The sequence below is a fragment of the Babylonia areolata genome, chromosome 6 (genome assembly GCF_041734735.1).
Source record: "Babylonia areolata isolate BAREFJ2019XMU chromosome 6, ASM4173473v1, whole genome shotgun sequence".
NCBI classification, from domain to species: Eukaryota; Metazoa; Mollusca; class Gastropoda; order Neogastropoda; family Buccinidae; genus Babylonia; species Babylonia areolata.
In genome coordinates, this window is record NC_134881.1 from 10,648,017 (window position 1) to 10,673,481 (window position 25,465).

Below are 25,465 nucleotides of genomic sequence, written 5' to 3' on the forward strand. Positions count from 1 at the left end.
ATATTGCCATTAAAATGAAGTATTTGTGAATTGGGTTTTGGTGAATCCAACTGGTTTTGAGTATGGCAGAACCTACTGATGTTTGGGATCCGATTGTATTGTTAGTGTTTCACTTATTACTATAAAATTATAATGATAATTGAGCTATATTGTATTGTTCGCGTATTAATAATTGTTATTTTATAATGATAATTATTTATGTACATATTTTGTTTCATTTGTTTGGTTTTTTTACTACTAAATGGTTGTTTGTTTATCTGGTTTTCTCAGATTGTGTTATTAGCATTTGATGTTTTGTTATTTCATAATGATACATATTAATTTATCTGTATTTTTTCACTATTTCTCACATTTTGTGATGAGCACTTGTTATTTCACAATGCTCATGATTTTTCTTATTATTCATTTATTTGTTTGTTTATTCCTGTGTTTATTTATTTATGGGGTTTCCTTACACTGTAGACACTGTTATCCTGAAGTTCATTATTCATGTTTGTGTGTGTGTGTGTGTGTGTGTGTGTGACAGAGCAAAGCTTGGCATGCCACAGTTTCTCAGCCCTGAGGCTCAGAGTTTATTACGTGCGCTCTTCAAACGCAACCCGCTCAACAGATTGGGTAAGACCCTTTCCTGGTGTTACAGTCAGTCTTGGCGTTGTAAACTACCACAGTGTGTGTGTGTGTGTGTGTGGATGTACGGATATGTACAGCTGTTATAGATGTGTAGTGTTTTTTTGTTTTGTTTTTAATTTACATTTGATGGAAATAAATGACACTTGAGTAAAAATAAAAATTATTATAATCCTTTGTGACTAATGTTCATTTTGATAGATTTGGAAAAACAAAAGTTTTTCAATCACCCGTTTGTTATTCTGCATGACAGTTTAATTGTACATTGGTTTTTCGTATAATTCATGTTCTGAAGCAAAAGTTAAACGACATCATTGCTTTTTAGGGTGCATAACTAACTGTTCTGGAAGTGGAAGCTGTATGTTTTTGATTGCTAATAGTATTTATCTTGTTGCATCGGCAGTCTCTTTGAGAAGAGTGGAGGAGGTAAAAGTCTGAAGGAGTGGATGAGAAATGTGAAAAAAAAAGAAAAAAAAGACAGAAATTACGGACATGTGTAGTGATAGATTTCCTGTCTGAATGTGTGAACTTTCCCGCATTTACTCCTCTTTAGTTTGTGTATATTGTTGGGAAAAAAACCCCAACCAACTGACAACAACAATAGATCAGAAATGATACCTAGGACTTTATACATCTCTCTCTCTTCTCCATTACTTTATCATTTGTACATGTACTATGCATATGATTATTGATGTATATGATTATGTGATGTGTATGCTTACTTTTTTTTTCTTCCTCTTCTTCTGTGTGTGTGTGTGTGTGCTCACGTGTGTATGAAGAATTTGCTTTTGTGCATGCGTATTCTCTTACCCACGTCCAACCACCACCTTTTTTTCATTTTCTTTTCATTGTTGTCAACTTGTCCCTGAGGGCCGGATGAAAAAAAGCAACCATGCTTATTCCCTTGCCCTCATGAAATAAAATTTTGTTCGTTCATTCTCTCTCTCTCTCTCTCTCTCTCTCTGTATGTGTGTTTGTGTGTACATGCATTTGTGTGAAAGAGAAAGAAAAAAAGATATTGGATATATTTTTGGCACAAAGAATTACAAGTTGCTGCGCTGTTCATTTGGTATCTTTGATATTTTCTAAAAAGCTAAACAGTTATCTTTAGTATTTTTCTTTCTCTTTCTTTTTTAACTTAGAAAAGAAAAGAATTGGCTTGGTTGCACTGCATTTTCATTTGTCTTGAGAACTGAAAGTTGTTCTTTGGGAGGTTTTTTTTTTGTTTGTTTTGTTTGTTTTTTTTTGGTCCTAAGAGATGAGGTATGATCATCACCCTCAGCCCCCAACCCACTCCACCCCTTCCCCATGTAGAGTTTAGTTAATTCAAATGTGCGAGAGACCATGGAATGTTGACCTAATGGTGACACACCCACCTAGGAAGTGAAAGTATCTGAGCGTTTTGAATTGAATCCCATGCTGGTATTTTCTCCCACTCCATTGGACCTTGATTTGGGTGAGACGATAAACCTTGGTCCCATGTGTAGTGTGTCACTTAGTGTATGTGAAATAACCCACAGCAACAAAAAGGTTGCCTCTTGGAAAATTCTGGAGAAAATCCACCATGATAGGAAAAAAAATTATACTAGCAGAAACAAAAAAGAAGAAGAAGAAAAAGTGGTGCTGCATTGTAGCATCATGCTTTCCCCAGGGAGAGCAGTCCATATTCTACACAGAGAAATCTGTTGTGTCGAGGAGTGATACCAATAGAATACAATATGATACAATATGAAACAATAGAATGCAGTGCAATGCAATGGTGGTGTGTCCATCGAGATCGATGATGACCATCGTTGTCATCCAGATGGGGGATGGGGGATGGGGGGAGGGTGGTGGTGGGGTGGGGGGAAGGATGCTCATGAATCTATCTGTGAGTGCGCAGATGGCTGAATAGTCCAATCTGCGCACGAAATGTTCGCTGACAGTTGGGGCAGACAAAGACAGGCATATCATTGTCAGGGAGCTTGTTTGCCCGTGACTTTCTGGCCTGCATCTTCTGAACAGCTGCAGCAGTCCTGTTGGCCTCGCACAACCTGGCGCCTTTGTGCACAGCAGCGCGCCATTTGTCACGGTCCACTGCAGATTCCTCCCAGGAGTCAGGGTTGATATCAAACGCTTTCAGAGAGACTTTCAGAGTATCTCTGAAGCGCTTCTTCTGACCTCCGTGTGATCTCTTCCCTTGTTGCAGCTCGCCATAGAAGAGCCTTTTGGGCAGCCGATGGTCTGGCATACGCGCCACGTGTCCAGCCCAGCGAAGCTGGGACTGCATCAGGATGGTGAAGATGCTGGGAAGGGTGGCTTTTGCGAGCACCTCTGTGTCTGGGGTCTTGTCTTGCCACTTGATGTTCAGTAGCTTCCTGAGGCATGTTGTGTGGAAGTGGTTCAGCTTCTTGGCATGTCGTTGGTACACTGTCCAAGTTTCGCAGGCGTACAGTAGTGTGGGGAGAACTACTGCTCTGTAGACCTTTAGCTTGGTCTCAAGACTAATGCCTCTTCTGTTCCAGACATTTGCATTGAGTCTACCAAAAGTTGCGCTTGCTCTTGCAATCCTGACGTTCACTTCATCGTCGATGGTCGCATTTCGTGACAGTGTGCTGCCAAGGTATGTGAACCGCTCCACCGCACTGAGTCTCTGACCGTTGACAGTGATGTTGGGCTCAACGTAGGGTTTCCCTGGGGCTGGCTGATGGAGAACTTCAGTTTTCCTCGTGCTGATGGTAAGGCCGAAGTTCCTGCTGGCAGTGGCAAACTTGTTGACGCTGAGTTGCATGTCAGCTTCAGATCCAGCGTTGAGGGCACAATCATCAGCAAACAAAAAGTCTCTGATGATGTCTGTCATGACCTTCGTTTTTGCTTGAAGCCTTCTGAGGTTAAACAGCTTGCCATCTGTTCGGTACTTTAGGCCGATTCCAACATCGCCATCTCTGAAGGCATCAGTAAGCATTGCAGAGAACATGAGGCTGAACAGCGTTGGAGCCAGGACGCAGCCTTGCTTGACACCATTTGTGACAGCAAAAGGAGCAGATGTTTCACCATTGTCCTGGACTCGAGCCTGCATGCCTTCATGGAATTGGCTGACCAAGGAAATAAATTTCCGAGGGCATCCGTACTTGGCCATGATCTTCCACAGTCCCTCTCTACTCACGGTGTCGAAGGCCTTAGTGAGGTCGACATAGGTGGAGAACAGATCAGCATTTTGCTCCTGACATTTCTCTTGCAGCTGCCTTGCAGCAAACACCATGTCAGTGGTTCCGCGCTCTTTCCGGAATCCACATTGGCTCTCAGGCAAATGACCTTGGTCAAGGTGTGCTGTGAGGCGGTTAAGTAGGATCCTGGCAAGTATCTTGCCTGCGATGGAGAGCAAGGAAATGCCCCGATGGTTATCACAGGCTTGCCGGTTCCCCTTTCGCTTGTACAAGTGAATGATACATGCATCTTTGAAATCCTTGGGGATCGTCTCTTCTTTCCACATGAGTGAGTACAGCTGATGAAGCTTCTCAGTCAGCACAGTGCCTCCATCCTTGTAGACCTCTGCTGGTATGGAGTCTGAGCCAGGTGCTTTGCCACTGGATAGCAGACGGATTGCTTTCTGGGTCTCAAGAAGTGTTGGCGGATCGTCCAGTGCTTCGTTGATGGGGACTTGTGGGAGACGGTCTATGGCTTCATCATTTATGGAGGAAGGGCGATTTAAGACACTGTTGAAGTGCTCAGCCCATCGTTCGAGAATGTTCTCCTTCTCGGTGATCAAGGTATTCCCATCTGCACTGAGGAGGGGGGATGATCCTGAGGATGTGGGGCCGTAGACTTCTTTTAAGGCATCATAGAACCTCTTCATATCGTGCCTGTCAGCATATCCCTGGATCTCATCAGCTTTGTCACTCAGCCACTTATCCTGCATCTGGCGTAACTTTTGCTGAACAGTCCTGCGGATGGCATCATACGCATCCTTTTTTGATGTGGACTTTGGGTTGCTCAGGTGGGCTTGATGCAGACGGCGTTTCTCATCCAGAAGCTGCTTGATTTCATCACAGTTTTCATCAAACCAGTCTTTGTGCTTTCTGGTCATGGGTCCCAGGGTCTCTGAAGCTGTACTATAGATCAGCTCACGCAGGGTCCTCCAGTCAGACTCCACATTCTGGTTGTCCAGAGAGGCGGATTCCAGACGATCTTCCAGCAGCTCCACAAAGGACTGTTTGATGGTGATGCTTTTCAGCTTAGCGATGTTGAGCCGTTTTGGAGCCTTCTGGCCATGGGGGCGTCTCTTGGGTTGGATTCGAATATTCAACTTCGAGACTACAAGACGATGGTCTGTCCAACACTCGGCGCCGCAATGCAATGCAATACAGTACAATGCAATACAACACAATACTACAGTGCAACAATACAACACAATACAGTACAATACAATACTACAGTGCAACAATACAATACAATAAAATACAACACCACACAACACAAAGCAGGCTTTCCATTTCCTTGCCATCATCACACATGGCCTGTCAGCCGACTGACTTACCGTGGGAGGGACCGGGGTTTCCATTTTCCCCCAGGATCATCAGCTAACGGCATCGATGACATCAAGAGCCACTGCTTCTTTTCCACCATCGACTGGGACAAGCTGTTCCGGCGAGAGGTGGCGCCCCCTTTCAAGCCTGCCGTGGTGCAGACGGACGAGGTGTTTTACTTTGACCACGAGTTCACGTCCAAAACGCCCAAAGGTGAGAGGGGAGGAGGGTTGTGGTGGGTGTGGTTGTTTGGGGTTTGATTCTGTGTGTGTTTGTGGTGTTGGAGGGTGTGGTTTGTGTGTGTGTGTGTGTGTGTGTGTAGTGTATGATGATGTAGTTTGAGTGACCTTACTCACTCTTACACACCCACACCCACATTGTGATAAATTGCCACACACACACACACGCACACGCACTAATTCTATCAGTGACTGAATAATATCCCTGCTGAAATAAAATCCACAAGGATCTTTTAACCTTTCTACATTTACTTTTGAGCTTCTCATTGAATTGCATAATATCATACTGATGGTTTTGTTGGTTTTTTTATTTTTTTTTAAGAGAATCATAAGAAATACATATAAATGAAAGAAGGTAGCAAGCGCACATTCTGTTAAATTTCCAGTGACTTGATCCCCACAGTCTCTGCGCTTATCTTGTATTTTGTTTCTGTTGTCCACTTGAATACTGTGTGTGGTAAGTCACATCTTCAGAGCCTGCATTTATGTTAAATGGATATGGTTTTGATCACATAATAATGGTGAGTTTCAGCTCCAGAACATAATGGTAAACGGTGGCATGCTTTCAGTCATATTACCTCAGATAGGTGACAGCTTCAAAGCTTTCATTTATTGAATGCCAAGTGTACAGTTATAACTTATTGTCTTATTTCGTCAGATAGATCACAACTTCAAAGCTTTCATTTATTGATTACCGAGTGTACAGTTATTACTGATGGTCTTATTCAGTAACATTTCTTGATGTTTCTTCTTCTTCCTTGTTCGCCTTCCATTAGATAAGCAGCCCAGTGTCCTCGATGAAGGCTGCCGTCCGTCGCAGCTCCTCCAGGGTGCCGTACAGTTTGGCTTCCACTGTTGTCAGTGTTGGCCAGTACTTCCTCCTGGATGCTGCATGCATCCTACAGTTTTGAAGGATGTGGTCAGTTGTCATTAGTCCCTCACCACAAGGGCACTCTCCACTCTGTCCAATGCCAAATTTTGTGTGCATGTGGTGGAGCAGGCGGTTGTGTCCAGTCCTCAGGCGGAAGATCTTGATGATGATTGTGTGAACTGACTGTTTTTTTTTTTTTTTAATCCAGATTCGCCAGGGATTCCAGCTAGTGCCACAGCCCATGAACTATTCCGTGGCTTCAGTTTTGTGGCTCCTGCACTTCTCGGGGAGAGCACCACGTCTGACCATCCCTTGGACAACAAGATCAGTCTGGCCAAAGTGAGTGGTGTGGGTGAACTGCTGTACAGGTACAGATACTACTACTGCTACTGCTACTACTACTACTACTACTAATAATAATAATAGTAATTAGTATTTATATGGCGCTTGTGAAAACGAATATATATAACGCTGTTGATAGAACAGGTATGGTGATGAAACGAAAAATGACTGGTGAGTCAGTCTTTAAAACAGACAAAAGGAGAATTATATATTTGAAGAAAAGGACTTGGGTTTTGTAATAAAACTCGGTTTTTAAAGAAATGTTAACATTACTGACCATAGGTTTTTTTTCAGGGACTGTGATAATGTTGTAAGTGAACTATAGTTTGGGTAGCATGAAAGAAATGAATATTTTTATCACTGGTGATTTGTTGGTATTGTTCAACGATTCAGCAGTTTAAGTGTGAGAGTGAATATTATGTATGTCTATAGTGGTAGTTTCCATGTGAGAATGAAGGTCACAGAAACTGTATTACAGTTCATCTGCGAGTATTATTAAAAATGTCATTTGTGATCAGTTGTGGTGGTATTGAATGATAATGCACTTTGCCTGTGAAAGGGATTTTGTATCACAAGTATTATTAAAAATGTCATTTGTGATCAGTTATGGTGGTTTTGAATGATAAGAGTGAGAAAACAAGATTTTTGTTGTTGTTGTTGTTGTAAACAGGACAACATGGTGGTTGTGCACAAAACAACAATATAGTTGTCTTCATTTCCTAATTCTTGTGCTTTTTTTTCTGTTTCTTATGTTTTTGGGTGATGGTGGCTTTTGCATGGGTGCTAGGCAGGGAGGGTGTTTTTTCTTTGTTGTTTCTATTTTCCAGCTGAGTGTGTGATAACATTGCGTGTTCCATTCTTGCAGCTTCCTGGTGTCAAAGTGTGCAGTTTCACAGATGACTATGAAATGAAAGAGGTAGGCATAGACTGTTGTATTGGCTTTGACAGTGTTTGTTTTTTTCTTTGTATCTCTCTCTCTATATATATGTATATACATATACATGTGTGTGTGTGTGTGTACATATCTCTTTCTCTCTTTCTGTTCTCCTCTCTCTCTTTCTCCTTAGAATCGGTATATCTGTTTATCATACTGGGTGATTAAACTGATGAACCAGGATAACAGGATATATGTATGAAAAAACATCGATATTGTGTATACATACTACTTGTCAGCTTTGATGCAGATGATGTGTTTGTACAATGTTTATGAAATGTAGACGATGATATTATATACTGTTTATGAAATGTAGACAATGATGTATTACTGTGTATGTCTAATCTGGACCACAGGACATTGGCATTGGATCATATTCGGTCTGCAAGCGCTGTGTACATAGGCATTCAGGGAACAGCTATGCTGTCAAAGTAAGTGTGCATGTGTTTGTGCGTATGTGTATATGTTCTCTCTCTCTCACTGTCTCTGTCTCTGTCAGTCTGTCTGTGTCTGTCTGTCTCTATCTCTCTTGTTCTCTCTCTCATTTTCTCTCTCTCCATAAGTATATTACATGTGTGTACATGTATACAAGATTTTAGGCACAGGGGTAGGGTTGGGGGGGTGGGGGGGGGGACAAGAGACTTGACTACAGAAAACAGTGGGAGAATAGGGTGATGAATATAGATGACAAGGAGGCTGAGAAAGGTTTCTTTGAAGTTTGCTTATCATAGGGAGCAGATATATCGTGCATTTTCAGTTGAAGAGACAAACGAATGGGTGGAGAGAAAGGGTGAGGTGGTGGTGGTAGGGGAGGAATGGGGAAGTGTTCCTGGGAGAATGTGGACACTTCAGTCTTGGCTCATGTGTTTTTACTGCAGTAGAAGCATCATTGGTTTGTGTGATAAGCCAAACAGAAGCAACATTTTAATTGGGAGACTTGAGAGTGCATTTCTTAACATTGTTTTGAGGATAATGTTTGCATGTGCACTAGCATGTGGGGGTTCCAGCAAACTGATTGTGTCCTCTGTGTTTTCAGATCATGGATAAAGATAAGAGAGATCCTTCAGAAGAAGTGGAGATACTGTTGCGGTTCGGTCACCATCCCAACGTTATATCATTACGAGACGTGAGTGGTTCGTGTCGCCTGAGTATTTTGGTGGATCCGTTCTTTGTCTTCGTAGATCTTAGTCTAGTTAATTCAGTCACTTTTTCTTTTCTTTTTTTGTCATCGTCTTGTCAGCAGTTGTATACAGATGGGCTCTAAGAAATGCTTTGTCCATTAGTAAGGCCCTCTGGATTATAAAGTGACCCTGTAAGACATTAAGAAAAATGTATCACCTTTTTTCCTTCTCCTTTTCTTTTTTTCTTTCATATTTTTGACAACACTTAGTCTGCATAAGTACATATGTAAAAATAGAAAAGAGGACATGATTAAGTGAACAAGAAAAAAGATTGCCAATATTTTTATTCTGCAGATTAACTCTTGTGTTTTTGTGTTTGTTGGGTTTTGGTACAGGAATGTTTTTTGTTTGTTTATCTGTTGTTTTTTTTTAATTTATTCATTTATTTTTAAGTTACTGTTCAGTAGAGGTTTGTGAGATAGTTTTAGGGAAAATGAGTACATAAAACTTCTCCTGCAGTGGTGTGTTTTTTTCTGATTAAAACTGGTTTGGGCCATACTTGAGTGATTATATATATATATATGAAAATTCAAAAAAAGCAAATTGACTCTTTCCCCCCAACCTTTTGTTGCTATAATCATGGTCTCGTTATCCTCCAATACGATTTAGGAACAGTTATAAAACTGAAAAATACATGTTCTCCTTGGAAATTTTCTGATAAAATTATTCAGAAAATGGTGTCCACAACAAAAGCTTGTTCGGATGAGCGCTATTAAAAAATGGTGAATTTGGTGCCTTTTCACATGCCTCAGATCAAGCCTGAACTGTTCTTATTGCAATCTTATTGCAACATCTGTTTGTATGGTACAGTGATATTCTGTGCTGGGGTGTGTTATGATCCTTGGTTGTGTAATGCTTTTCATGTGTCTCCAAAACATGAATTCGGGAGAAAAGAAAAAGAATCAATCAATATCTCAGAATCTTTCTTTGTGATACCATCAGCATTAGGTGGATGAGGTTCTCTGTGTTTGAGAGAAATAAAAACGAAAAAAAAATACATCAGAATCTTAGAATCTTTCTTCATGATACCATCAGTACAAGGTGAATGATGACTTTTGTTTGTGTGGTGTTTGTGTGTATGTGTGTGTATATGTTTGTGGTGTGTGTGTGTATGTGTGAGCGCACATATGTTCATTGTGTACGTGTGTGTTGGTGTGTGTACGTGCATGTGTATGTTGTATGTGTTACGTATGTGCGCGCGCATGCATGTGTGTTTCAGGTGTACGACAACGGCGGCAAGGTGTACATGGTGACGGAGCTGATGAAAGGCGGAGAGCTGCTGGACAAGATCCTGAGGCAGAAGTTCTTCTCTGAGAGGGAGGCCAGCGCTGTTCTGGAGGTGGTGACCAAGACAGTGGAGTACCTTCACTCCAACGGGGTATGTAGCAGCCCCATTCCCAGGATTTTTTCCCTTGCCTTAAGACTAAGAGCAACTTCTTCTTCTTCTTCTTCTGCTTTCGTGGGCTGCAACTCCCACATACACTCGCATGTACACGAGTGGGCTTTTACATGCATGACCGTTTTTACCCCGCCATGTAGGCAGCCATGCTCCGTTTTTGGGGGTGTGCATGCTGGGTATGTTTTTGTTTTCATAACCCACCGAACGCTGACATGGTTTACAGGATCTTTAACATGTGTATTTGATCTTCTGCATGCGTTTACCCATGAAGGGGGTTCAGGCACTAGCAGGTCTGCACATATGTTGACCTGGGAGATCGTAAAAATCTCCACCCTTTACCCACCAGGCGCCATCACCGTGATTCGAACCTGGGACCTTCAGATTGAAAGTCCAACGCTTTAACCACTTGGCTATTGCGCCCGTCTACTAAGAGCAAGAATGTGTTGTATCTTCAGTGCAGTCATTTTAGTTAGATGGTGGAGTTCTTCACTCCAACGGGGTATGCACTCATGCAGCAGCACCATTTACAGGATTTCTTTCCCCTTGCCTTAAGAGCAACAACATGTTGTATCTTTTGTTGTATCTTTTTAGTTAGATAGTGGAGTTCCTTCACTCCAACGGGGTATGCACTCATGTAGCAGCCCCATTTTCAGGATTTCTTTCCCCTTGACTTAAGAGCAACAACATGTTGTATCTTCTGTGCAGTCTCTTTTTTTCTTCTTTTTTTTTCTGTTGCTGACAGTAAGATATATATCCACTTTAAATGTTTTGTAAACTTGTTAAAATAAAGATTCTAAATCAAAACACACACACACACTTTTTTTTTTCTTTTTCAGCAAGATGCTTTTTTGGGTTTTTTTAAAGTAAAGTACAGTATCACACACACAGACACACATACTCACACACACACGCGCGCATACTGCAGCAAAAGCAAGGAAAACACACACACACAGTGTGGCGAAAGCAAGTGAGAAACAAGATACGGGACCACAATACAGTCCTTTTAGACGGAGAGCCTTGATATGTCAAGTTTTGTAGATATACCGCTTAAATAAGACATACCTCACCATAACTCAAAACTTGCTCTGTATCCAGCAAAGGTGTTTCGTGTAACAAAAGTGGTGTGGTGTATGTTTGACAACTCACTTTAAGTAAATTCTTAAAACTTGGAAAGGGTGTGTAACTTTTGTTACATCTAAAACATATTTGTCAGTATGTTTAAGTTTGGTTTGTTTTGTTGCAAATCATTATCATCGGGGCACGCGTGTGTGTGTGTGTGCTTGGTTGTGCGTTTTTGCGTTATTGTTATGTTTTGTTATTGTATCCTCCGCACCCCAAAAGGGGTAAAAAGGATTAAATTTTTTTTTAATCTTCTTTGAATGTTTTGACACAGGTGGTGCACCGTGACCTGAAACCCTCCAACATCCTGTACGCCGATGACAGCGGCTCCCCCGACAGCCTGCGCATCTGCGACTTTGGCTTTGCCAAGCAGCTGAGGGCCGACAATGGCCTGCTCATGACCCCCTGTTACACTGCCAACTTTGTTGCCCCTGAGGTGTGACAGACTTCTGTGTTGTATTGTTTCGTGTTGTGTTATATTGTCACTCTTTGTCGCAACAGATGTTTCTGTGTGAAATTCGGGGCTGCTTGTTGTTTTGTGTTGTCTTGTATTATCACTCTTTTTTTCGTGTTGTGTTATATTGTCACTCTTTGTCGCAACAGATGTTTCTGTGTGAAATTCGGGGCTGCTTGTTGTTTTGTGTTGTCTTGTATTATCCCTCTTTTTGGTAACAGATGTTTCTGTGTGAAATTCAGGGCTGCTCTCCCCATGGAGAGTGTGTAGCAGCAGTGCGGCACCTGCCTTTTTTTTTCTTTTTAAAAATATTTTAAAAAAATAATAAATATCACAGTATTCCTTGTGATCCCGGTACACTTAGTAATAAAGACATATTCTATTCTATAATCTGTTTGTACATGTTTTTTTTGTAATTTGATGTTTCCTTTTTTGCTGCCTGCTGATGTATGTATTCTCCGATCAAGGTGCATTTTTCCACTTTATTCTGCCAAGGACAAAGCTTTTGTTGCTGTGGTTCTTTTACAGACGCTCATTGCATGCTACAAACGGAACCTCAGTTTATTGTCTCATCGGAATGACTAGCATCCAGACTAGACCACTGCTCAAGATCTGGTAGAGGGGGAGAAAATACTGGGAAATGTGGGGTTTGATTCCATGTGCTCAGATTTTATCGCTTCCTAGGCGAACACGTTACCGTTAGTCTACCAGTTTATTTATGTGTTCTTTCTTTCTCCTTTCCTTTCTGAGGTTTGCGCCAGTGGAAGTGCGCTTGCTTGTTTATCTGAGTTCAGAGTTAGACTGTAAGTCCCGAGACTGTAGACCGAGGTCCCTTGTGCAGTATGCACTCAACGCACGTAAGAGAACCCACAGCAACAAAAGGGTTGTCTGTGGCAAAATTCTGTGAAAGAAAATCACATTGATAGTAAGGCAAACACACAAATTTGCAAGCAGAAAAAAAAAAGAAAGGATAGTGCTGCATTGTGGCAACATGCTCTTCTCAGGGAGAGCTGCCCAGTTTTCACACAGAGAAATTTGTTGTAACAAATAGTAATACAATACAAGACAATACAAATAAGTTGTTGTGCTGTATTGTTAATGAAATGCGAATGAATTATAAGTTTTGTTGTTGCTGTATTGTCTGTTGGTTGCCATGCATCCTCCTAACCTGAACCATCCTATGTGTGTGTACAGGTGTTGAAAAGAACGCATCCTCCTAATCTTGATCATTGTGTGTGTGTGTGTGTGTGTGTGTGTACAGGTGTTGAAAAGACAGGGTTACGATGCATCCTGTGATGTGTGGAGTCTAGGGGTCCTGCTTTACACCATGCTGGCTGGGTAAGAAACGGATGGACATTATGATCAGTACATCTTTCATAATAAATGCACACCCTGCCTGCTCCTTTATATCTTTCATTGTGCTGGTCAGGTGAGCAGAAACTGCTGAAGATGAAGTCTGTTTCGACTCCTTTTTCATTTTGCTGATGTGGGACTCCCCAAGAGGAAGAATCTTTTGTGTTTGTTTTTTTTAATTAGTTTTCAGAAATCATTTTCTGGGTTTGGGTTGATTCGTAGGGCAAGAGTCGGCAGATCAAAAGGGATAGTTGAGGGAAATTTTGAATGCAAGTAGGTGTTTGCTGTTTTGTGATAGTTCAGGGAAAATTTCAAACGCAAGTATGTGTTAAATGTTTTGTGCTGGAACACTTAGAACAGTTGGAAGGAAAAAACCTTGCATGACTGCAGCTGCACAAAGTGTTGAATCACAGTTCACTTTAAGTAAATTGGGTGCGTGGTTTGTGTAATTTTAAAACCATGCACAGGGATTTAAGGATTCGCTTTTCTTTCATTTTGCATAATTCAGGGTGGATGGTGTAAATTCATGTTTACACTTGTGGACTCACTCAAAAACAATGTTTATTTGTTAGATTTTAATTCTATTAGGAACGTGATGTTGTAAATTTCAGGACGCCAGGAAAATTTTTAAAACTGATAATTTCCATTTGCAATGTCAATATGTGGATCCTAACTTGTGAATGTTAAAGTAAATACATCGTAAATTCACTTATAGGACATTTACTTTTTTTGTGGTGTGATGATCATAAAAAAAAAAAGGTTGCATGGAGTATTTGACCAAAAGACAAGAAATTAAAGGTCAGGGCTTTATGAACATTATCTCGCTTCACTCACCATGGTACTGTTGGGATTCACCACACTCCCATTCATACAGGCAAAGACTCCAACAATCTGGCACAGCGAGGAGGAAGTCTGGGGGGAGCAACTGGATCGATCTCAGCCCTTTAAAGGGGACTGAAAGATTTAGTGTTACAAGGTAGGAGTTGGAACTGGGCAGGATGGAGAATGACTCTTCGATTCCCTGGTGGGAAGGGCAACATGTGGAGAATATGTTTGGAAAAGACAACGCTATTGAAAGAGGGTTGTTGGATGGAATCGCTGGTTTGCCTGCTCAACAACTGAAGATAACAAACACATTTGGACCACACAAAGCATCCAAAGATGGACATGGCACAGCCCTGGAGGAGATCACCACAACCAAATAGACTACATCATGGTAAGAAGCGTTCCAGTCTAGCGTGAACATTGCCAAGACAAGAATTTCCCAGGAGCTGACATTGCAAGTGACCACGACTTGGTAATGATGACCTTCAAACTCCAACTGAAGAAAACAAGGAAACAAAGCTTCTCAAGACTGAAGTTCGACCTGGAAAAATTGAAAGATCTGAAGTACAAGAGGCATTTTCCAAGCCATGATTGGTGGGAAATTCGCGCCACTCATCACTCTCGATGCAGATGACGCCGACCTGGATACACTTGTAAGCGACTTCAACGCAGCTGTGACTGAAACAGCCCAAACAACTCTTGGAAAACAACGCATCAAAAAGAAGCCCTGGGTCACGGACGACATCCTACAGCTGTGTGACAAACGTAGAGACCTGAAAAAGAAAAAGAATGAAGAAGAAGGGGCAAAACAGTACAAAGCAGTTAACACCGAAATCAAGAGAAGCATGAAGAAGGCAAGGGAGAATTGGATTGAAGGAAAATGCCAGGACATAGAGGAAAACCTGACAAGAAACAACAGCAAGAAAGCCTACCAAGTTGTGAAAGAACTTACCAACACAAGGCAAGGTAGAACTATGTCCAACATCCAGACCAAGGATGGAAAATGTCTAACAGAAGAACAAGACATCCTAAAGCGATGGACAGAATACTGCTCAGAGCTATACAACATACAGACCACAGGTGATCCAGCAATACTGAATGTTCCACCAGCCACTGATAACAGTAATCACCCCATACTCCGTGAAGAAATAGAGGCAGCAATAGCATCGCTGAAAAAAGGGAAATCGGCAGGAGTGGACAACATCCCATCAGAACTGGTCCAAGCAGGGGGTGAAGTTATGATAGATGTGCTACTGAAAATCTGCAACAAGATCTGGCAAACAGGGGAATGGCCCACACCGTGGACACAATCACTGATCATCACCCTCCCCAAAAAGGGCAATCTCCAGCAGTGTCAAAACTACCGCACCATCAGCCTGATTAGTCATCCCAGCAAAGTCATGTTGAAGATCCTGCTTAACAGACTGAAACCACAAGCAGAAAACATCATTGCTGAAGAACAGGCAGGTTTCAGACCAGGAAGGAGCACAACTGAACAAATCTTCAACTTGAGGTTGCTATGTGAGAGGTACCATCAACACCAACAAGACCTCTACCACGTCTTCATTGATTTTAAGAAGGCATTTGACAGGGTCTGGCATGCAGCTTTGTGGGCTACCATGAATCTGTACAACATCAACGCCAACCTGATCAGACTGATACAGCACCTCTATGACAAAGCCACCAGCGCCGTCTACCTCAACAATAGCATCGGGGACTGGTTCAGAACCACAGTTGGAGTGAGACAAGGCTGTCTACTCTCCCCAACACTCTTCAACATCTTCTTAGAAAGAATAATGGCTGACGCACTGGAAGAGCATGTAGGAACAGTCAGCATAGGCGGCAGAACAATCACAAACCTACGTTTTGCCGACGACATTGATGGACTGGCTGGAAAAGAAGAAGAACTGGCAAGCCTGGTCAAACATCTAGACAAAGCCTCCACATCGTATGGAATGCAAATCAGTGCGGAGAAAACCAAACTGATGACTAACAACACCAACGGCATCAGCATTGACATCAAAGTCAACGACGAAAAGCTTAAAACAGTCCACAGCTTCAAATATCTGGGAGCAATCGTGTCAGATGAAGGATCTAAACCAGAAGTACTCTCGAGAATTGCCCAAACAACAATGGCACTCAACAAGCTGAACACCATCTGGAACAACAAAAACATCGCTCTCAGCTCAAAAATCAGACTGATGCGTTCCCTGGTTATTTCAATATTGCTCTACGCCTGCGAGACTTGGACCCTGACTGCGGACATCGAGAGAAGAATCCAAGCTGTCGAGATGAGATGCTTTCGTAGACTACTTGGCATCTCCTACAGAGACCACATCACTAACACGGAAGTGAAGAACAGAATCAAGCAAAGTATTGGACCCTACGAAGACCTTCTGTCCATAGTGAAAAAACGCAAACTTAGGTGGTATGGACACATCTCCCGATCATCTGGTCTTGCCAAAACGTTCCTGCAAGGCACCGTACAAGGAGGCAGAAGGAGAGGACGGCAGAGGAAGAGATGGGAAGACAACATCCGGGGTTGGACAGGCTTGACGCTCGGTGACGCCCTGAGGAAATCAGAAAACCGTGAAGAGTGGAGAGGGGTGGTGGCCAGGTCAGCAGCGGTGCCCCAACGGTCTGAACCCAGACTACGGGAGAGGTGAAGGTGAAGGTGAAGACAGGGTCAGAGAGCAGTGATATTTTGCGTAAGCCGAATTGTGACTGGGTCTGTTCTCTGTGTAGGTGATAATGTTTTGTGCGACACATTTTGCTGTCTTGGTTCCTGGCTCAGTGTTGCCCAAGCACTTCTTTTGGCACATCATTTTAGCTTTGTACACACCTTTATTTCATTGATGATATTTCACAGGGCAAATTTATAGAATTTTCTTTATTTTATTTTATTTTGTTTTATTTATATTTCATAATTCAGTGAAGTGATGGTTGTAAATTTCAGTGTTTACACCATTGTAATGTAAACTTTTTTTCTTTTCTTTTTTCGAAAACTGTTTATTTTGTTTTATTTATATTTCATAATTCAGTGAAGTGATGGTTGTAAATTTCAGTGTTGACACCATTGTAATGTAAACCTTTTTCTTTTTCTTTTTTTTCTTTTTTTTTTTAAACTGTATTAAATGTTTTCCCAGTTATTTGTACAGTCTACTAGTCTTTAATGATGTGATGATTTTGTGAATGTTTGTTTAATGTAATTTACATATATATATTTTTTTTTTATAGAGCACTTACTTTCGTTTTATGGTGTGATGATCATAAAAAAAAAAGGTTGCATGTGAGTATTACAAAAAAAAAAAAAAAAAAAAAAAAGGTTACAGAGCGCATTGAATGAATTGTCTGTTTCGACTCGATCCATGTAATGTAATTTTCTGTGGGTTTTGGTGATATGCAGCCACACTCCCTTTGCCAACGGTCCGAATGACACTCCCAACGATATCCTGGCCAGAATCGAGGAGGGCAAGTTCACCCTGGTGGGAGGCAACTGGGATTCGGTCTCCGCCCCTGCAAAGGTGGGACTGAGATGTTTGTGTTTTGAGACAGCGGCGTAGGGTTGTAAGTGCTGGGAGGATTGTTTGAAGTAATGTTATGGTCTTTCGGATTTCCCTTGTGTGTTTTGTTGTAGGTGAAACCGTGAATGGTTTAGAGAAGAGAAAGTATGTTTTGGAAAGATTTGACAGCGCTTTGGTTGATAAGTGGTGCTATGTTGGATGGGAAATGTTCGCATTTAGGTGTGTACACACCTGCCTACAAGCACACACACGTACTCACACACACACACACACACACACACACGTACACACACACACACACGTATGCACACACACATATACGTACACACACACATACACACACACACACATGTACGCACACACACACACATACATGCACGCACGCGCACAGACTGGCAGGCACGCCCAGACAGGGAGATTCCGCTTGCCTGTTCACAGGCTGCAGGCAGGAAGGGGAAAAGAAAAAAAGGTCTGCCAGTATATGGGAAGGGAGATGGGCCATAGATAAACCTTTGAATGTGTGTCTGTGTGTGTGTGGGCCTGAGTGTGTGAATGTGTGTGTGTTGGGGGGTGGGGGGGGTGAATGTGTGTGCGTGTGTGGGCTTGAGTGTGTGAATGTGTGTGGGGGGGGAGGTGGCTAAGTGTGTGAATGTGTGTGTGTGTGGGCTTGAGTGTGTGTGTGTGTGTGTGTGTGTGTGTGGGCCTGAGTGTGTGTGTGTGTGGGCCTGAGTGTGTGAATGTGTGGAGAGGGGGGGGCTTGAGTGTGAATGTGTGGAGAGGGGGGGCTTGAGTGTGAATGTGTGTGTGTGGGCCTGAGTGTGTGAATGTGTGTGTGTGTGGGGGGGGGGGAGGTGGGCTAATTGTGTGAATGTGTGTGTTTGTGGGCTTGAGTGTGTGTGTGTGTGGGCCTGAGTGTGTGAAGGTGTGTGTGTGGGCCTGAGTGTGTGAAGGTGTGTGTGTGTGTGTGGGCCTGAGTGTGTGAATGTGTGTGTGTGTGTGTGTGGGCCTGAGTGTGTGTGTGTGTGTGGCTGTGTGTGTGTGTGGGCCTGAGTGTGTGTGTGTGTGTGTGTGTGGGCCTGAGTGTGTGAATGTGTGTGGGTGGGGGGATGGGGGGGGTCCTAAGTGTGTGAATACGTGTGTGTGTGTGGGCCTGAGCGTGTGAATGTGTGTGGGTGGGGGGATGGGGGGGGTCCTAAGTGTGTGAATACGTGTGTGTGTGTGGGCCTGAGTGTGTGAATACTTGTGTGTGTGTGGGAGGGGCCTGAGTGTGTGAATGTGTGTGTGTGTGGGGGGGGGGGCTGAGTGTGTGAATATGTGTGTGGGCCTGAGTGTGTGAATATGTGTGTTGGGGGGGTTGGGGGGGGGGGGCATTGTGTGTATGTATTATGTGTGTGAATGTCTGTGTGTGTGTGCAGGAGCTGGTGAAGAGGATGCTACACATCGACCCGGCCACCCGCCTGACGGCCGCCCAGGTGCTGAAGTGCCAGTGGATCTCCCAGCGCCAGCAGCTCCCCCACCACCCCCTCACCATTCAGGATGCACAGCTCGTCAAGGTCAGTCAGTGTGTGCCGGTGGGGTGGGGTGGGGTGGAGTGCAACTCAGCTGCTTAGCTTGATGATTAAACAAAGGCCTGGGAGTTATCATTAGTGTAGGGAGGAATGTTACAAAGTTAAATTTGTATTTCTCGTTTTTTGTCGCAACAGATTTCTATGTGTGAAATTCGGGAACGCCACCTTTTTGTTGTTGTTTTTTTTTCCTGCGTGCAGTTTTATTTGTTTTTCCTATCGAAGTAGATTTTTCTACAGAATTTTGCCAGGAACAACCCTTTTGTTGCCGTGGGTTATTTATGTGCGCTAAGTGCATGCTGCACACAGGACCTCAGTTTATTGTCTCATCCGAATGACTAGCGTCCAGACCACCACTCAAGGTCTAGTGGAGGGAGAGAAAACATTGGCGACTGAGCCGTGATTCAAATCGGTGTGCTCAGATTCTCTCACTTTCCAGACGGATGCATTACCTCTAGGCCATCACTCCACTTTGCCTGTGTTGTTTTTTCTCTCTCTGTTTTTTGTTTTTATGTTGATATTTTTAGTTTTGAAATGTGTCCATGATGTTGATCCTTTTCCCTTTTTGTTTACAGTACTTTGTATGTCTTAAAATGTATGTATGCATGTACCTCCTTTGCAAAGAGGCCAGTGGCCTTGCAGTAAGATAATTCTGAGTTTCAGAAAGTCTGGGAGCAAGAGATTACTTTTATTCTGTTTTGTATGTACACATAAACAGGTGGAGTGATGGCCTAGTGGTATTAACTCTCTCCGGACAAAGGAATGCTCACGCATTCCAGCACAAAACGTATTCGAATTCGGACGAAGGAATGGAATAGCATTCTTCGAAAGTAAAATTCCATCATGCGCTGTATACGTGATTTTGTGATTAGCCAAACAGAGTGCGCTATTCTGGGTCACTCCACAATCAAACAGTATGATTGGTCAGCCCGGCATGTGTGGTCTGTCTCGCACACACGCTGACAAAGTCACTGACCGGTCGTCTGCTCACATACCAGCCTGTTAGCAAAGCGGGCTCTTCTCAGAATGTTGTGAAGCGAACAGGGCAGCGACGGCAATGTTTTAGGGTTGCCGAAGTACTTGAAATGCTACAAACTGAAGGGTCGGACATTGAAGAGGTGGATGATGACGAAGAAGAAAGCGAATTTAATGCAGAAAGCGAGCATGGGTATGGTGATTCGGGGTGAAAAATTGGCAGTATTTTCTACATATGGCAAAACTGTAAAAATAAGATGAGAAATTTGATTATATGTACTAGCTCAACACGTAATAAACCAGTTCTGAAAGTTTCATTTTCTTATACAGTATTTTGTATTTTTTGTAATTTTTTTCCAAACCCTTACAAATGGGCCGTCTGTGGGGAAAAGCAAGGGAGAAAACTTGTCGTTCCGAGTGAGTTAATACCTGACCAGGAACTGAGCGAGTGAATGTCCATGGGTTTGAATCCCATTCACAAAATGGGTGGTTGTATTTTTGTGTGTGGTCATGGTTCTGGTCATTCGGATGGGATGAGGCTGTGTGTTCAGCATGCAATAAGCACATGAAAAGGAACCCATGGCAAACAAAACCGATGCCACTTGGAAACTTCTGGTGAAAAAAGCCACTTTGATAGGAAAACCAGTAAACTAGCAGACAATAAACAAACTAACAAAAATAAAGGGGGTTGGGGGGTGTACCATGGCAACATGCTCTGTCCAGGGAGACCAGGAATTTCAGGCAGAGAAAACGTATCAGAAAGAGTGATACAACACAACACAGTACAGGTCCTCACAGGTATGCCTGTGGTAAAGTAACACATGAGAAGCTCAGTTTGCTGTGCTCAGACCTAAGTACCTGTCTGTATTTTTACTGTATTGTCCTGTATGACGGGTGCAGTCTGCAGCATATGTGCAGACCTGTTAGTGCCTGTGGTAAAAACGTTCATACACGTAAAAGCCCGTGTTGAGTCACAGCCCATGAATGAAGGAGATGAAAGAAGTCTCGTATGCTTACATGGTCATGTGGCGAAAATTAAACTTAAAGAAAACATAATGCAGGTGTTGGGGGAGGGTGTGGGGGGTGGGGGGAGGATTTGGGTTTGGAGACATTTAGCCATCACTGGGAATTTGGTAGAAAGAGGTGGAGCGTGTACATTCAGTTACTAGATAATGATGCTTGCCAGACAACTGTGCAGAAAGGTGCTCATGAAACTGTTCATTACCATTATTGTCATTATTGGGTTTTCGGTTTTTTTGTTTCCTGGAATTGGGTGTACCCCACATCAAAATGTCTTCCCTCTCACACTGCAGGGCTCCCTGGCAGCAACCTTCAAGGCCTTCAATGCGCAGAACATCAAGCAGGCCCCCCTGGAGCCGGTCGGGGCTTCCCTGCTGGCTCAGCGCCGGGGCAAGGCACGACCCAAGTCCTCCACCGCCTTGTAACCACACCTGACCTGTCAGTCGGTCGGTCTGTCCGCCCACTGCTAGCAACCTTTCTGCAGCAGTATGTAAATGGTTACCTGCAGAAAACATGGTGTATCAAAAAACAAAAAAAAACAAAAAAGAAAGAAAAAAATCCTGGGATCATGCACTAAGGTGGATATCTTTGCTTACTCTTGTTACCATTTTCTTGGTGATGTTGGAATGATTAACGTAATCTGTGGATGTGATTGGATGTGGATTTGTGAACGCTTCTTGATAAGGTTAGAATGATAATGGAATATGAATGTGATTTTTGCTTCCTTGTTAACGTTTCCTTGATAAGGTTAGAATGATTTAATGGAATCTGTGGATGCGATTACTTCCTTGTTCATGTTTTCTTAATGAGGATAGAATGATAATGGAATCTGTGGATGTGATTGTGCCCTTTGTTAACACTTTCTGATCAAGTCAGAATGATAATGGAATCTGTGGATGTTTTTGTGCCCTTTGTTAACACTTTCTGATCAAGTTAGAATGATAATGGAATCTGTGGATGTGAGTGTGCCCTCTGTTAACACTTTCTGATCAAGTTAGAATGATAATGGAATCTGTGGATGTGAGTGTGCCCTCTGTTAACACTCTCTGATCAAGTTAGAATGATAATGGAATCTGTGGATGTGAGTGTGCCCTCTGTTAACACTTTCTGATCAAGTTAGAATGATAATGGAACCTGTGGATGTTATTGTGCCCTTTGTTAACACTTTCTGATCAAGTTAGAATGATAATGGAATCTGTGGATGTGAGTGTGCCCTCTGTTAACACTTCTTGAGGAGGTTAGAATGACAGTGGAATCCTGGGATCATGCCAGTATGATTGTGGATGGATCGGACGGTCCTCCTCGCATTTCTGGATGAGTAGTTCGGACAGTGGTTCTGAATCCTGGCATTGTGTGAAGCGTACCGTACCGTTGGTGTGGTATTTGTTGAGCTGGGATGTGTGAGTTTGTGTGTCTGCAAGCTGTAGTGTCTGAGGAGCAAATTGTTGTGACGTCAGGTTGATGGAAGCGATCTCTTTACATGAATGTGTGGAACGCAGTCCACTGCTTCAGACTCTCAAGCCCTCTTGCTCCCCCCCCTCCCTCCCTGGCCCCCTCGCCCAGACCCCCTCCCGCACGCTCCAACTCACACCTCTGATCTCCCTTTAGCGTGTTCTGTGTTTTGTAAACCAAGTAGTGACAGGAAGATGTAATGAGAGTGCTTGAGTACAGTGTCGTGACGGTTTCACTTGTTGAATGTGGAGGTTTTGTGCATGTGTATGCGTGTAGGAATAATTGTGTGAACAAGCTCTTGCACTTTTTTCTTTCTCACGAATAGTAAAGTTTTGATACACATATATTAAAAAGAAAAGTATTCTAAACATGTACAGACTTAAACTTCATGTTCTCTACTTGATTGCTTGTTGGTGGGACTGGTTAAGGTGATAGGAAAACAAAAAAAAGATTCTTTTACTCTGGTTAGTAAACGGGATTGGTGAGAAGTAGAATGTTCACATTGCTGATATGACTGAATCTTTTGAGGGGTATGGAAGCAGCCGTGTCTGCTTTGTGACTGAAGAATCCAAACTAACGATTTTGTTGCTTTCAACTTCATAAAAAAGGAATTTTCTTCTCTTTTTTTTTCTTTTTCTTTTTTTATTAACAGAATGTTACATACTTTGTTGTTTGTCCTAGGTTGGCTTTGTGAGGTTTTTTTGGTTTTTTTTCACAGCCTACTGTTTACGGTTCAGCCAATTGATTAAGATGGCCGGTCATCGGGCAGTGCACTTCTAAGGGACAAGCACCTGTGGCTACTAACCATTGCTTCTTGTCGTATTTAGGCAGGGTTGTCAAGTCAGGTGGGCAGGCCTAGTTGTGAATGTAAACGTACTCGTAGTGGGTGAGTGTAGGCGTCCGTTGTTGGTTGGTGTTGTCGAATTCAAGATGGCTGCCGCCACCGGGTAGTTGACCGGTGCTGGCAGGAAGTCGTCGTTGAGCAAGGGAATCTTCTGAGAGCTTGTGCAGAGAGATGTGTTCTCTTCAAAGGTGAAGTGCACACTGCACAGGGTTGCTGATGGTGCAGGGTGACCAAAACACCAGTGAGTTGTTTACAGTGCCCCTCCTCCGCTAGCGGGAGTAACCGCCCCTTGGTGTTGAACTTCCGGGTCAAAGGCGTCTGCTAACCTCGTTTCGCAACAGGTGTAAGGAATGTACAGTATTTGCTGATGCGCTAAACCCTTGAATCACTCATTGATTTTGTAGCTACTCTTGAACAGAGGGGACACATACTCTGTTGGACACTTCTTTTTCTTGTTGTAAATCTAGCTACACCAAGTACCAGCACATGAGTGCATTTTTATATGCAGACTTGAGACGAAAATATTGTCTGATAGGTGCTTTTGTAGTTGATTAGGATTATTGAGGGTGAAAAAACATTGAGTCTGGTAGGTGCTTCGTAGTTGAATATGTTCATAGAGGGTAAAAAATTTGTTGCAACTCTAACATTTAGTTGTAAAACATACTACATTTATATGCTTCATGGATAACCTTTTTATTTTAATTTATTTTATTTTTTTAGCTAGGTGAAAGAGTCTCTTGATGGTGATTCATTCTCCTTCTGTCAGTCTTGATGTCTTCTTTGGTTTTCCTTCGTTTCCATTTCTTGGGAGAATTGAGAGAGCAATTCTTAAGTGATCAGGCCATCCTTAATCCCCCCCCCCCCCTTCCCCCTTTTTTTTTGTTGTTGTTATTGTTGTTGCTTTTTTGTTGTTTTTGTTGTCCTGATATTCAGCAGTGGATTTTTTCTTTCGATTTTTTTTTTTTTTTTCATAATGATATTCTTAGCTCTTGTTCACAATTCAGTGTCGTCTGTCACACACATTTGAAACCATTACACAGAAATTGAGCCAAATGTATTGTCGTCAAGTTGTTGGACATGAAGATTTACCTCAAATGCTTTATGTTGTTGGTGTTGGAACTCCAGTGTTCCACAATTGTGTTGGAAGAGAATTGAGAAAAGATTGGTTCAAATAAATGAGATACAACATTTACACTGTCTGCTCACTTTCATGAAACAGGTAAGGGAGGCAAGTCCTTTGATATTTCTCAGAATATTATGTTTTGTCCCTTTTTTTTTTTTTTTCAAGATAATATGTATTACCTCTTTATTGCCGAACCCTCAACAGAATGCGGCACTGCCATTTTTTTTACCTGAATCTTGCGTTCTGTGTTTGATGATAATTTTCTTTCTGTAAAAAAAAGCTGTGTTTGCTCATCACTGTTGTTGTGAGGTGACAGCAAAATTCTTTACAGGTTGTAAGTGATGACTTACTGTGACTGTGTCTTTAGAGTGGGCCATTTGCATGGGAGTATAATTGAGAGCATGTTTGTAGCATACAGGGGGAGGGGTTGCACAGATGATAACATGTTTGCAGCATACAGTGTGTAGGCGCATAGGTGAGAAAATGTTTGCAGTATACAGTGCATGGGTGGGGGCATAAGTGAAAACATGTTTGTAGCATAGAGTTTGGTGGCATAAATGAGAATGTTTGTAGCATATAGTGTTAGGTGAGAACACGTTTGTAGTGCAGTGTGTGAAGGGGGGTGGGGGGGTATAGTTGAGAACTTGTTTGCAGTATGTGGGGGGCATAAGTGAGAAAATGTCAGCAGTGTGGGTCATTGAACATAAAGGAGTACACGTTTATACAAAGTGGACCACTGAACAAAAGAAGTGAGGGTGCGTTTATACATAGTGGACCACGGAATGTTAGCGAGGATGCATTTGATACGAAACAGGCCATTGAAGTTACATTGTTGTGCTTGCTTGCAAGAAATGGAGGTTCTTTATATTTCCATTACTTCTCAAGCAGCATTTTTACAAGGATGTGCTCATATTGTCTTTTTTTTTCCTTAACTGAAAAGAACATGTTTGGTATAAAAGTGTTGAAATTGCATTGATAGTCTGAGTTTTTTTGTGGGTTTTGTTTGTTTTGTCATTTTGTTGGGGGGGGGGGGGTGGAGGTGGGGGGGGGGGGGGTTAATACTTTTTTTCAATATTTTTATGTGGGGGAATGAGTTTGAGTTGTATACTTAAT

The 25,465-nt window shown here is 42.5% G+C and overlaps 1 protein-coding gene across 1 annotated transcript in view; it reads left to right on the forward strand.

Moving 5' to 3' along the window:
* The window catches only part of LOC143283282 (ribosomal protein S6 kinase 2 beta-like), a 55,829-nt gene extending 31,768 nt beyond the window's left edge, over nt 1-24,061 (forward strand). The window contains exons 10-21 of the mRNA XM_076589465.1: nt 527-615; nt 5,187-5,345; nt 6,451-6,581; nt 7,450-7,500; nt 7,875-7,949; nt 8,555-8,644; nt 9,919-10,077; nt 11,492-11,653; nt 12,933-13,009; nt 17,256-17,373; nt 18,789-18,926; nt 21,227-24,061. Of these exons, the coding sequence (XP_076445580.1) occupies nt 527-615; nt 5,187-5,345; nt 6,451-6,581; nt 7,450-7,500; nt 7,875-7,949; nt 8,555-8,644; nt 9,919-10,077; nt 11,492-11,653; nt 12,933-13,009; nt 17,256-17,373; nt 18,789-18,926; nt 21,227-21,358 (1,381 nt within the window). The 3' untranslated portion in view covers nt 21,359-24,061. The remainder of the gene's footprint in view (nt 1-526; nt 616-5,186; nt 5,346-6,450; nt 6,582-7,449; nt 7,501-7,874; nt 7,950-8,554; nt 8,645-9,918; nt 10,078-11,491; nt 11,654-12,932; nt 13,010-17,255; nt 17,374-18,788; nt 18,927-21,226) is intronic.
* Nucleotides 24,062-25,465: the final 1,404 nt, after the last annotated feature.